General features: G+C 30.6%; 1 protein-coding gene across 3 annotated transcripts in view; it reads right to left on the bottom strand.

The window, feature by feature from the left end:
• Positions 1–2,249: 2,249 nt before the first annotated feature.
• Positions 2,250–15,011, bottom strand: part of LOC129950326 (diuretic hormone receptor) — an 82,953-nt gene continuing 70,191 nt past the window's right edge. The window contains exons 5-13 of one of the 3 annotated variants that reach the window (XR_008782103.1): positions 14,823–14,919; positions 14,623–14,716; positions 13,996–14,076; positions 13,742–13,848; positions 8,653–8,763; positions 8,242–8,427; positions 7,981–8,105; positions 3,627–3,777; positions 2,250–2,723 (exon numbers count right to left, since the gene is read on the bottom strand). Coding sequence is in view for 2 of the 3 variants with exons in the window: in XM_056062220.1 (XP_055918195.1) it covers positions 2,681–2,723; positions 3,727–3,777; positions 7,981–8,105; positions 8,242–8,427; positions 8,653–8,763; positions 13,742–13,848; positions 13,996–14,076; positions 14,623–14,716; positions 14,823–14,919 (895 nt within the window). In the remaining variant the exon portion in view is untranslated. The remainder of the gene's footprint in view (positions 2,724–3,626; positions 3,778–7,980; positions 8,106–8,241; positions 8,428–8,652; positions 8,764–13,741; positions 13,849–13,995; positions 14,077–14,622; positions 14,717–14,822; positions 14,920–15,011) is intronic. The other 2 variants (XM_056062220.1, XM_056062221.1) reach the window with 2 other exon arrangements.

Here is a 15,011-nt window from a genome sequence, read left to right as displayed (position 1 = left end):
TTTAGCAGGGATGCCAAAACTAGACATATCTCTATACAGCTCGTTCCTGTAAACGCTGTCTTATGCTGCCTTGAAATGGATGAAAAGATGGTGGGTGTCGATTTGGTGTACTTGAGTTTTTTCCAGGATCTACCGTAATGTGAATATTTAATCAACTGTGGACTTTCTTGGTCTAAAAACACACTGATAAATAACTATCAGGTTATTGACGATGGGCTTAAGACGTTCATATATTACAGCAGCGAAGATTTTGTAGGCGATGTTAAGTAGACTGAATCCTCTATAATTGCAGCAGTTTAGAGGGTTTTCCTTTTATCAGGATCGGGCAAACAATACTGAGGTTCTATTCATCGGGAATGCTATCTTCTGAATATTTTTAACAGATAAGTTGGTTCATGCTTCTAACCAACTTATCTTCAGCTGCTTTAAAGAGCTCGGTATTCAAGCCATCAGCTCCAGCGGCTTTATTAGACTTCAGCTTAGATATGGCAATCTTTGCTTCGTCTAAGTCGGGAGGACGGGATTGTTGGCTTTCGTCCTTGCAGCCTTCGATTCTAGGTTTATGTAACTGTGAATTTTGTTTCACCTGTTCATAAAACTTTCGAACTTCATTCCTGCTTTTAAACCTCTCCACATCATCGACTGCACGCTTTTCATGCCCTATCTTTTTTTTCCTTTGAGAAGTCGGCGTTCCTCTCGCCTCTTCTGCTCATAGAGCTCATGAGCAGCTCTCGTCGTTTTATGCAGCGCCGCTTTGCGTGCCTGTTGTTTGGCTGCATTTGCCTGCCGACATTCCTCATCAAACCAGTGGTTCCTTGTTGGTGGCTGTTTGAAACCCAGCACATCAAAGGCGGCTTCTCTGATTGCATCTTGGCAATGTAGCCACTGGTTTTCGATACATTGCGTTGGTGGCAGAGAACTTCGAGAGAGGTTACTTGTAATTTGGTCGGAAAAGGATTTGGCGATCTCTTGCGATTGTAGCCGTTCGACGTTGAACCCTTTCCCAGCACCTCCCTCCTTGGGCCTGGAAACCCGAAGTGTTACCTTGGCTACAACGAGGTGGTGGTCAGAGTCGATGTTAGCTCTTCAGGGAGTTCGGACATCTATGATGCTGGGAGCATGACTGGCGTCGATCGCAATATGGTCAATCTGGTTGACGGTAGATTGATCTGGAGAACTCCAAGTTTCTTTATGGATGTTGAGGTGTGAAAAACACGTACTGGCTACCATGACGTTTTGGCCCGCAGCAAAATCTATGAGCCTGAATCCGTTGTCGGAAGTCTTGTCATGCAGGCTTACAAACAATAACAATTCAAAAACTTAATAATTCTACAATACATCGCAAACCTGTAGATCAAGCCAAAACGAAGGTTAAAATGTTGTAAAATTTGAAAATTAATAATTTCTGCCCATAAATGCTCAATGAAATTGAGGTCCTGTGACTAAGGAACCGTCTTGAGCTGGTTTGTGGCGTTATAAAATAACAATTTCTTCACAACGATCCATGTATGTTTAGGATCGTTATCTTGTTGAAAGAAAAATCTTGCTGGTGAATTTAGTTTTTCTGCAGACTGCCTCACATTTCTTTTAAGATTGCCCAGATTTTAGATTAGATTTCCATCTGTCCATAATTGTGTCAATGAATTCCATAGTTTTCGTTCCATTGCCTTTTGTCAGACCCATCGAATTTTTTTTTAATATAACTGTATTTGATAATATTCAAAAGTCAAGTTTAGAGTTGAATATTTCGCGAGTAATTTTGAATTTTTCTTTGAAGTTTCTCGTATTTACGTATTTAAAATTATATCATTTATTTTTGGATGTAAAAATAATTAAAAATGAGCCCATCTTTTATCTATAAAAATAGAAACTAATGACATTTGCTATTATTTACGTTTGATTTATTTTCGGTTTCGAAATATAGTTTACATTTAATTGACTGTTGACTTTTTTTGTTGTTGGAAAATTACACATAAGAATATTAATATTAATAATAATATCTAATAATTACTAGTTGTATCTTTAAAGAAAATGACTTTCACTTGTTGAGTTCCGTTTAAATGATTTCTTATGCTAGGGATGAACAAACACCAGATATTCTTCAGTTCTGAAAGAAAATCAATATTATAATCGTTTTTAAAGAAAACACATACTTATACACATTTTCAACATTAATATTATTTATATATAATATGTACATTTATTTATTTAAATATCTCTTTTTTATCTTATGTATCACTTAATAATAAATTAAATATATCTATATTATAATAAAAATATTTAAAAATAATTTTACATCTATACAAATGCGTAAGTTTTATAATATTTTATGTAAAAAGTAGAAAATTACTGAATTTAGTTTCTTTAATTTAAAATACATCAATTTTAAGGAATTACTATTTACATTAGTAATAAAATATGAATTTTTTAATTAAATTAGATTATTAAAATAAGAATACAAAAATACTTATGTTTCCTATTTAGGTAGTAAAAAATACTAAAAATATAAATAAAAGCAACATTATCTTCTTAAAAAAATATATGTAAATTATTAGCTAAATACATGTTTAGCAATAATATGGACCAGTTTCTCATAATTATAAAATAGAGTAAGATTTATTAAAAAAAAGGAATTAACATTAAGATTTATTTATAGGAATAAAATCTCGTGCAAAATTTATTATTCATTGTTTGATGTGGGCACAGGACTTGTTGATGTAAGACTGGAAGAAGAAGAGAAGATAAAATAAACTTAAACAAAATTCAAAACTAAAAAAAAAATTAAATCAAAAAAGGTGATCAAAATAAAAATCAAAATAAATGATTATTAAAAATTATAATGCAATTATTAAAGTTAGTCATTCACTATATGATAAATTGTAGTTAAGGAAAGAATGGTTTCTTAATCCAAAATTGAATTTTAGTGAATAAATTAGAAAATATAAGTGATGGCTTGAAGTACAAAGTCTTAGAACTCTTAATTTCAGTAATACTTTTATTCAAAAAAAGTAAGTCTTTAGTTGTTTATTTATTTTGTCTTGAAAAAAGTTCAAGTATTTAGTCAAATTTTCCAATTTGAGAATCGAGAAAGTATTTCTTTAAAAATTCGAATTTTTGATTTTTGCTGAATATAAATATTTCTTAATTCTGAAATATGATGATTTTGAATCTAAGAACCAATTTTGAAATAGATTTGTATCTTACATTTTTTGTTTGTATATCAATATTTAAGAGGATGGTTAACAGAGATCCATTATACATTTCTTAAGGATAACCCCAAACGAATGTTTGTTTTTTCTTAGGTTTAGTTCTAAAGCTTGTGAGAAAGCTATTAAAAATATAAAACAGGGCATTAATTCAACAGATTAGAGTCAGTTCTATTCCATAAAAAATACCTTCACCAAAAATATAAATCTTATTTTGATTATACTTGAGTAAAAATTAAAAAAGTTTGAATATATGTAATATACTTCTATTTCTTTTATAAATGAATTAGTAAACATTCAAAATGCATTTATACAAAAATGTGCTGTGATATAAAATATGTAATGTTTTTGTTAATAAACGAACCAAGTTACAACAAACCAAACAAATCATAATCAAAAAGGACATTTCAATAGACATACACATAATTATAATGAAGGGTATCACGAGCAAATTGTTTATTTCATTAAAAAATATTTTTTTTTTGTTGAAAAAAAAAATATATGTATATGATCCCCTCACCGTAAACTTTCAGTTCTTGATCGTAGGGAGTAGTCCTTCGAGAATCTGTATCTGAAATTGAAAACAAAAATTAAGGTGAATTGAAAAATATTCAAACAACAAATAATAAGTATACACAAGCCCAAACAAACTTTCTAGAACACCACTAAAAGTCATATTTGGTCTCCAATTTATATCCAGTTTATTGTCCTTTGTACAGAGGTCAATACTTTATTATGTATTGGGTCTAACTTCTTGCTTTTATTGAAGAATTTGTTTCTCGTCCTTGGAAATAATGCCACTTACAACATTTTGTTCTGATTAAAAAAGAAATATTAGATATATATTGCGGAAGGCGGAGGTGGAGTTTGCTTTATTATTGCAATTGTGTGACGAACGCTTTATTATTCATACGATAACAATATACATTCAACTTGACAGAAAATCCTCTTTAATAATAATTTCAATATAAAACCCACTCATGACTTGTATGAAGTTTTAACCTTTTGTGAAAAATGTATTTATTGCTATTCAACCTTTGCTTTTTGTTAAAATATTAAGGCTTTTGAACTTTCGCTCTGTTTCATATTCATTTTTTATCTTTTACTTGAAGGCCAATATTTATATAGAGTACTAAAAGTCTTTTAATATTGGAAAACTGTGATAATTTTTATTTTTTCGTTGATGATTACATTTTCTATATGAAACTTATAAAGAAAATTACAGAAACTTATAAAGAACAAGCAGGATCAGTGGATATGATTTTAAAATATTATCATTTGGTTTTTAAAGAGAGGAATTCAAAACAAAAATTGCTGAGAAAAACCTTTTATATTCCAGAACTCAATGGAGGATCCAGAGGGGGTCGTAGGAGTCATGACATGTATTTTTGTAGGAGTTCTCTCCTAAAACTAGTCATATTGAGTTAATGTATATGACCTCTATCATATTTTGAAGCATTTTTAACTGAGGGCTAGACCAAGAACATAATATATGAATCTGACATTCAGCCCTATTCCAAAAACTTAGCACAAATTCATCAAATTTTGACCAATGAACGATCCAGCCTTCAATTCCATTTTTTTTATTCACATATGTATGTATGTATATAGTGAACATTGAAATGATTTTTACTTCCGAAACATAGGAACTACTCGTATGTATATGGCAACTATTGCATTTGAAAACAATTTCGAATCAAACATGACATTACAATGGTAGAAAAGTCTAAAAAATTCCATCCGTCTGTCTGTCTGTTCTGGCGCCTAAAGCCTTAACTACTGTGCCGATTAGCTTAAGGCTTTTTTTTTTATTTTTTAATACTAAAAATAACAGCAGTGTAAATTCGAAAAATCGATTTTTTTTCAAAATGAACCGATAGATTTTTTTAAAATTTTCTTTGATATATTTCTTACTCCGGCTTCTTTCTACAAGAAAAACATATTTTAGTATTTTCTCAAGAACTTCCTCAACAGATTTCAATAATCTTGTCTTTAAATGCAAGTTCTTGCCGATGGTCAAATTTTCAAAAATCATGATTCATAATTTTTTTTATGGTAGGTATTTAAATTTTTGAGAAAAATTTATTTGGGATTTATTGCAGCCGGGCAACATGTTTTTTTCAGAATTGATTTTCTGTTGTATAAAACTGTAAGATCGTAGCAAATTAAAAAAATATACATTTTAAAGTGAATTTGAATATAAATGTCCAAAAAACAGCAAAAGTGATACTTTTGTTAAACTAATGACTAATTGAAAAAGACAATGCACGTTTCATATCTATTAATATAATAGCTTTGAATCTCCTAAGCACTGAAGTGAAAAGAGATTATAAAAGATGTAATTTGTGACTGCCACACAAAAGTTTCTTCCCAGCTTATATGTTTACCTTAGTTTGTTTTTATTTTATATTCAGAGAAATTGTGTACTTAAATGCACTTATTTTCTTAAATTCTACAATTTTAAAGTTTTGTTGAATCCTTTTAGACCAAAATATTTCCAAGCACCATCTTCAATCTACGAGTAAGCAGACGGATAGTGATAGTAATAATAGCTAGACTACCGAAAATTGAGTCCGAAAAAACTACGTCAAAAAAACCAGACAATTCTTGATATCAGATTCTTTCTCATTTTATGGGTTATTGATTTTTTGTTGCGTTTTTTGTATTAATATAAATGGCAACAAAAAAGAATATATTCTTCTTGGGAGAAAGAAAATCAATTTCGTACATTTCTTCATGAAAGCAATAAAAATCCTCTAAAATATTTTGTTTTGGTCTTAAATATGGCATATTTAGAAAACTGTCAAAATCTTGGGATGCTTCCATAATAAGAAAGTCTACTTTATTAAATGGTTAAACTATACCTTGCTGGTCAATAAAAAATAAATTGGGTGGCACAACATTCCGTTGTGAACCAGCGCCTAGTGACTTACAACTCCGAACCTTTCCTGTATGCGAGTACTGTTGTCAGGAATGGAAGGGACCTACAATTTTAGGCCGACTCCGAATGGCTAATTTGAGAAAGCACTTTTTCATGACAAGAATAACTCTTAAAGGATTTGTCAATTCCTAGCAAGAGGCAGTACCCGAGAAAATTAATTTAAGGTGGCACAAGTAGGGATTCAACCCAAGACTCCTTGCATGACAGTCCAACGCACTAACCATCATACCACGGGTACTACCTTGCTGATCAATAGCGTTCTAAAATAATTTAATAACTAAAGTTGTCACTTTAGCCCTTGAAATGGGTACATTTAAGGTTAAGATGCAATTATGTTGTTTAAATTTTGTTAACCTCCTTTAAAGAACATTTTTAGGTGGCAAGTAAAAACTCGTCTATATGTTAAGCTCGTGACTCCCCCTGGTTAAAAGTCTGGATCCGCCAGAACTTCCATCTACATATTTATAACTCGTTATATTCTGCTTCAATTTTAGTTGGAAATCACACTTCTTAAATTAGGAGACCTCAGGATTTGATTTTTAAGTTTTGCGTAGATAAATTTTGGGAAGAAATGACGCTGTTATAGAGAAAACTATAATATTCAATCTTTATTAGGAATACTACACTCATACGATACTTTTCGTCTTTTATTATCCTAGTATACCCTGACAGACTTCTGGTTCATTGGTCTATTCTTAATTTGTGTCACGGGTGTTTTTCTTAGACGTGTGGTTTGATGTTTTTCCTTTTGACAGCTGACATTCAAGTCAATATTGTTAAGCGTAGTTTATGCCTGATTTCAAAGATTGATCAAAATTGCTAAATTTTGGTTTTCGATACAGGCTATGTATATACATCAATTATATTCTCAGTTGCTCTTAAAGAACGCATTCTTCACACTATTGGCTTTCTCCAACATCTGACATTTTTCTAATAGTTTAGCTATTGGCTTAGAAGGTGTTTCACCCCAACATAAAATTTCTTTTGGTTTAGTTTTGCTGACTATAAAATGTTCACAGTGTTTAAGTGAATTTTGATAACTTCTAAGAGTGTAATGTTTTTTTTTGTAACTTTAGTTTTTATTTGTCAAATTTCTTAACAAGATAACTTCAAAAATAACATCTGCCCTAAGAGAGGACTATTCAAAATGCAACTTCTTAATTGAGATGCTCCTAAAAGTATGCAATTAAAAATACATTCTTGGTTTGACCTTCATTTTAATGATAAGTTTTTTTTTTGAAAACCACTACTACTACTACAAGGAGATATATTTTTGCCTTTTTACTTTATTGTTAAAATAGTTTAAGATTAGCAAATATATAGCTTGGCTCAGCATTTCATTTTGCTCTAAATTGAAAAGAAATCGATAATTTAAACATAGTCTTTCAATTAAGACTGATTAAGACTTTTATTTATTTGAATTCAATAATTTGGTAAAGTTTTCAAAATAAACTTAATATAAATTTACTCGTTTTTTAACATCGATTTCTCTCTATTTCAAAAAACCAAAATGATACGCTTTTTGTATTCATAGAAACTTAGGTAGTATACGAGTAAACCTCTGGTAAATCCCTAAATCGTAACTATTAAATTCGCTCTAACAATTACTGAGTTAATTTCAATTTTAAGTGATCTAGAACTTTATCAACTTAATACGAATTTAATTGGTATCTCTTTCAATACCAAACCATTCACCTTAACAATTAATTAGGGAGCAAACAAACCTTAAAATCTACTTGGACTTACTTTAAGTACTTTTTCACAAGGATAATGTCAATTTATTCACATTAAAGTTTCAAAGCAAAAATCTTGATTCTAATGAATTGAAATTACCTTCTATTTCGCATTGATTGTTCCGAACTTATATTCCTTGCATCATGCCATCGTTCGAATCGATGTCGCAGCGCTAGTCTCACTTCAGAATTTAGAAAACAGTAGAAAAAGGAAACGGAAAATCCCTATAAAAGACACATAAATGTACAAATGTATATGTAAACCACAATAGTCAAATAAATATTTGTATTTCCAAAGGAAAATGCATTCGTTGCACGAGAGTAGCAGCAAAGGATGTTGCTTATGTCCAGTTCATCTTACCTGTGTGCTAATGAGGAGAGCTCTTAGAATTTCAAAAACGTGCCGTTCCAGACCATGTTCGGGTCCATACAAAACCAGCAAGTATGTTATTCCTAGCAATGGTATAAGGACGAGTAAGGCCTTTGAAGCTTTACGGTATTGACGGGTTTCTTGGGTATTAGCTGACCGCAGTTTTGTGATAAGTACCTTAAGGTGGTTCGGTCCACATGGAACAAAAAAAGAAGAACAACACAAGAACACATGTTAAGCATCGAGAACGAGAAGCTTTGAATCCCTCCAGCAAAGGAGGAATAATCACCACAGCAGATGACACAAAGTGCAGTGAAAATGTTGGTCCACCGAAATTGAAATTTCGATTTCCAACAGTGGACACTATTTGCACTTTCTTTTTTTCATTTTCATTATTCTTACCCACATGATCCTAAAGAGAAAAATCAAATTCAGCAAAATAACAAGGGATGCTGGTCCCTGGAATATCCAATCGATGTGGGACTCTCGCATCCATGAGCATTCGATTTCCAGCTGCAAAATAAAAAAGGAAAAATCAAATAAATTTTAAAGTTCCTTTATTTTTGTTTGTTCTATATTTGAAAGAATAAAAGAGCAAAAGCAATAAAGGATACAATGATGATAGTGAAACCATTTTACTATTTTGCCCCATCGAACTTGAAAAAGGATATAAAAGAGGTTACCCTGCATGTGATAAATTTGCTAGTTTAGCTCTGATGCTGGTGGGTTTGAGTTTTTCTTTTTTATTTTTATTTGCATACTGCAATTATAATGAAAATGACTATGGAAGTTGGAATAAAATAAAACGGATAGTTGGTTTTTCAGGGATATGCGCATCTATGAAGAGAAAGTATTTTAAGAGTGAATTAATTGATGGAGTATAATGAATGGGATGTTTGTTTATTAAATGGATGATGGTGGTTGATAAAACTTTGAATGAAAAAGACTTAAAATGGCAAATATTTACATATGTTTAGAATTTCATTGAGAGAGGGGATATGACATGACTTCCGTTTATCTTTTTTCGTATATGTTGAAGGGAACCTTTTGGGTTTTTGGAAGAAATTGCGAACTTTCAGTGAGTTAAAACACACATTTCACGAGTTTGTTGATTCAATGTTTTACTTGGTAAAAAGTTTAAATTAGTTAAATAATCAGGGAAAGTTTTTTTTTCGAATAAAAAAAAATTTGTTTTCATTGTTTTTAGGTTCTTTTGAGGAAGTTTGTGGAAGTTAAACAACATAGCCTTAAAGCTTGTTAAAGGTTTGAAGAATTTTAGCATAATGATGTAATATAGTTATTGTTGATCGAATACCTTGCAACCCTGAAAAGTTAATTTTTCGGAAGAAACAAAAATCATGATACAGAAATAGATACGAGCAATCACAATTACATAATTTCTATGCGTTTAGTTTTGAAACGATTGTTTTTAAGCTAACGAGGCATTTTTAATTAGACCAGGAAAGTAGTTTACAATAAAAAAGCATCACTACCTAAAAAGTGAATTTTTTCTGATATGGGAGTTATTCGATCAGCGACGGTATAATTTTCAATTAAAAAAGCAAAATGTGTTATAAATTGGGAAAACTCTTTATTATTTCCTTTAAAAAATTTATTTAAAACGGAATTTAATGGTGGTATAATTATTTATTCCACCTATAATAGGCTTAACCGAACTTAATTCACTGTTGGTAAGTTAGGCGAGTCTTACAAATTTTAATTGTTTACGCGTAACTTATGTAGCAAATTTATTATTTTGTCCTTTTTCCAGAAAAATCTTCACATTACGATAAAACTCTAAGCAAAAACCCATATTTTATAAGTTATGATTTAAAAGTTAAAAAAGAGGCTAGAGTGCGACCCACACTGATAACTTCCCATAAATACTCGTGTATCGATTTGTCTAAAACTTTAAAAAAATATTACTTATAATATTTAGTGTGAGACAAAATATTTTATGTCAATATCTTGATCTGGTTTTGTTTCAGAGTATTTTAGTCGAAAACTAATTTTAGTAGTATTTTTTAAAAGTTTTTATTTTTGTCTTAAGAAAATACAGATTGAATTTTTCTTATACCATTATCTTCCGTTAATAACAAGAGAGGTTAATATCATCTTTATTCATGAAATATCGAGAATCAAACATCAATTTTTACTAATTTTGTGTAGTTGTTTTGCAAATATTAATTTAAATAAAAAACTAACTGTTGGATTTTTATAAACAGGTTAACAAAATCATTTTAATATGAATTTGTGTTTATTTTTTCAAATGTTTTAACTTTTTAAATAAAACTAACAAAAAACATAAAACAGATACTTTTATAATTTGTGTTAATTTACATTCAAAAGTTTAACATTTTTCTTTATAGTTGATTTTTGATAATTTGTATTGTTTTTTTTTATTGATTTCTAATGTTTTTATATATTTTTTAATTTTATGCACGTTTATTTCTTTATATTTTATTATATTATATATTATATTTTATTTATGTAAGTTTAAGTATATATAAAAATATTATTGAAATAATACTTTTTTGACTTTGTCCGTTGCAAAATCATGAATCAAGCCATCAAATTAAATTTCCTGTAATTCATGTTCAATTGATAGAATTGACAAGCTGTTTAGTATACCTTGTATCACTGTTCTTCGAAGTTAATTTTGTATCCGCTTCAATTTTGAAAATGAACGCTCTCCACTGCAGTTTGAAACCATCAAAGATATACAAATTCTACAAGCAGTTTCTAAATTTGGAAATGTAATTAGATTGTACAATTTTGATATTGTAATATGATCTGCATTTACATCTTTATTGAATTCTTTTAAATACTTTACGAGGTGCAGATATTCTACCTCAAGTTCTTCTGCATTAACATCTCTATGGTTTTTTTTGAAAACTGTTCGCAAGAATTTGCAACTAATCTGAAGTCAAATATTGCAATCGACAAAAAAGCAAAATATCGCATTAATTCTTGATAGCAATCGGATCGCATTTTTAATTGCAAAGTAATAGTATCAATAATTGGAAAGGATTTATATTTTAAACTGGACGGAGTGTGCAATACCATCAAAATATATTGCATTTTTGATTAGCATCCGGAATCTGAATTTCGGCAAACGCTTCAGATTTATCATAATTCTCCCTTAGAACATAGTGAACAAAGAAAATTGGCAGCAACGTCAATCGTTATTGTTTCTTTTTGAAGGCTCTCTTGCTGGTTTTACGAACTCTTTCTAATATTGTGTTCCAAATTTTTGTTAAAATGAGGAACTCCACTTTTGACATTTTCTTAGACATGCCTAGCGCTTCGCTTTTTGTGTCGGGAACTTTCTTTGAATCTCTTGAGATAGGTGTCAAGGTTTCAGTAATTTGCTTATAATCATGATGGAGCACGTTGACTGCATCAGCTCGTGCAGACCATCTTGTTTCAGAAAGATTTTAAAAACTCTATGTGAACCCAAACATTCATTCAATTTATTCCAACGATGGGTAGAAGCAAAAAAAAAAAGTTGTATATTTTTTGAACCACTTGAAAGAAACTTGTTGCCTTCTGCAGACAACCAGCTGCATGAAGGCCTACTAAGTTAAGAGAATGTGCTGCACAAGGTACAAAGGTAGCAAGTTTGCACTTCTCCTTTAATCTTGCTTCCAAACCAGAATATTTTCCGACATATTAGACGCATTATCAAAGCTTTGTCTTTTACAATTCTCTATTGAAATATCATGATTTCAGAAACGTGAAGATTGTGTCGGCCAAATATTCAGATTTATGCTCTTGAATAGGTGTAAATTTTAAGAACCTTTCGGTAGTCAACTGGTCGATACGAGATAGGTTGGGTGTACTGTAAACACCTAGAGAAACATATTTTGCCTATCTAATCGTAATTTCACCTAAAATTTGTATTAGGACTTGTTTTCCCATTATATCAATGAATTCGTTGCAAATATTTGCTAACAAATAGGAAGTGTATCCCTTTCCTGGGTTCTTTTATAAATGATCTGCGATTAATGAATCAAATTCACCTAAAAGTTCCAGGCATCAGAAATAATTTCAATTGTTAGGTGACCCAATGGTTTCGTTAGGAGAAATCCAAATTACATATTTTGTATTGCCCACCACGCGACTGCTAACAACTAACATATGCACTTATAACGAGCCTCTTATCGTAGTTTGAAGCTTGCTATAAGCTAAATACTTTCTGAATATTCTGTAGTGTAAAAAAAAGCATACAAATCTTTGATTTAGGTTCTAAGGGACCTTGAACCGTCGAGAAATGTCAATGTTTTAATTGAAATAACTTCCTATGGTTTAAATGTCGCAAATTAAAAAGACACAAAACCGTCAATCCATAAAGCCTGTTACCAATTCGTATAAGGATTTCGGATTCATACAAACAATTTGCCCTGAAACCTCAAGATTGGTGGCTTGTGAAAAACACAGCTCTGCAATGGTTAAGAGAACATAAGTATATTCTTAAAGAAAAACTCTACAGGAGTACTTTAAAGATACCTCTATTTAATTCTCCGAGCAAAGATGGAGAATCATAAATATTATTTTTTAATTTTTATAAGTTTTGAATTTTTTTTTTGTTTGCTTTAAAATCCACTGGCTTGAAATAAAGTAGAATACATCCATGATATATATCGGATAGCTTGTGTAATCGGTTACGATATTTTTTTTTTAATTTATTAGTAAGTCCATCTTTTGCTGAGATATTGATTTTTAAATCATAAAAGCTTCTTATCACTTTACATCCACCAATTTTCGCAGAAAATTATTTCCTGCGATAAGATTAACCTTAAATAGGTAGTTTACAATTATCCAGTGAGGTTTCAATTTCATTGCGCTTTAGTTAGTTAGTAGGACTTCTTGGGTTCAATTAACGCCTCTGCCCTTATTGTACTGGCTCTTGCAAGAAATTGAAAAATCTTTCAAGATTAATTCTTGTCATGAAAAGCTCTTTTACAAATTAGAGGTTCGGGTTTGGCATTAGAACTGTTGGTCACCTCCATCTTTGACATAAGTTGCAGTCGCTTAAACAACTTTCCAAAGCAATTTTTTAATAAATCAGGGTATTTTTGTTATGAAATCAAATGGTGTTTAAATTTTTAAAGACAAATACATTTTAAGGTATATTTTTAAATCTAATAATAATTTTGGATACAGTAGAAACCTCGTGCGGCCCAGTCATGCATTTTATTTTTTTTTAAATAAAAATAATAATTCACTATTTAAAAAAATGTTGCGTATACGCCATAGTTTGCAATTTTAATTAAAAATTCTAACCGAGTTAAAAGCCTCCGGAAAAAAATATAACCTTAATTTTCCAAGCTCTAAGCGAAACCATTGTACTCAATTATCCCCCAACATGCTTTTATATTGTTTTAATTTCAAAAATGCAATCGAAAGACTCAAAGAAGTGTCGAAAAACAACCGCAAAATAAATAGCTTCAAGGAAAAGATTTCACTATAGTACATTGAATAAACTCACCTTCAATGAACCAATCAACGGACTTACCCCATTAAATCTTTCAGTCTCAAGTGGAGGGGAATAGATTTTAGCTACTGACCACGCAATCACTATAACCGCTGGGCATCCTTTAGACAAGAAGAAAACAAAAAACAATAACTAAATTAAATAAAAATCCTTAAAACACCTTCATGGTCTATAATTTATCTTCTTTTCACTATTCATAAAGAAAATAATTAATTTCAGTCAACCACAGCACCAACAGCACAACTTACCCCATCCAATGAACGCGTACATCGCAAAGTAAATATTATCGCTGGAAAATGTCTGCACCACAAGGGTGTATAGGTAGAGTCCTGCAATTTAAGAGAGAAAATATATGCATTAAATCTCGAGGCTAAATCAGATTTTTAAAATCTTCGTTCTGCATACTAATAGCATCCGCTTATGTACAGTACATATTTTTTTCAAGCTAAAAATGTTTTATTTTTTGTTGAAAATAAAATGCATGGTGTACCAAGATTTAAGGGTGGCTTGTGCTATAAAAGACCATCACTTAAGTGGCACAGATATACACTTCCTTCTGTTATTGTTTGTGTGGATGCAGCTGCAGAAACGAGCTTGTTGCACATCTTGTATGTCTGAGCTTTTTAAAAATATCCAACTTTGTTTTTTTTTCATTTCATCGTTTTCATACAAAAAGGAAGCAGAAGTGGAAGCGGAACCCATTCAATTTGTGCACGTATCCAAAAGATGCAGATTCTATTTTCCTTGCTCATGGCATGAAGCATGACGGCCATTGCATTACACGTAGAAATAGTTGAAATATTTATTTAACACAAAATATACAAAAATATCTTTATGGAAAATCTAGAGAGGTTTTATTTTGTTGTATTATTTACCTTCGACAAACATCCAAAAGAAATTCGTTAAATTGAAGTAGTGAAAAAGTACAACTAAGGTTATGCATCCTGACTGGCTGGGATGATCCGTCATCTAAAAATGTACAAGAAAATTTTCCATAAGTTTCACTCGTTTTTTTCAAGGGCTTCACTCCATCATCATCATTATTCTCATCATCATCATTGTTATCAAAACTTACAACTTGAAGGAATAATGTTAAAATCCATAAGAGGGCTGATAAAATATATGTTAAAAATAAATTCGCATGGATTGTATTCCGAAGGCATTTTAAGTCTCTGCAAAAAAAGAAAATGTAAAAATTTTCCACGGTCTTAAAAGTTTTTTTCTTTGGTGATTAATTTATAAAAGTTTTGTATATACTACTTAC

This window comes from Eupeodes corollae, chromosome 3 (genome assembly GCF_945859685.1).
Source record: "Eupeodes corollae chromosome 3, idEupCoro1.1, whole genome shotgun sequence".
Lineage (NCBI taxonomy): Eukaryota > Metazoa > Arthropoda > Insecta > Diptera > Syrphidae > Eupeodes > Eupeodes corollae.
The sequence above is the reverse complement of the archived record's forward strand: the minus strand, read 5'-3'. Positions and strand labels throughout refer to the sequence as shown.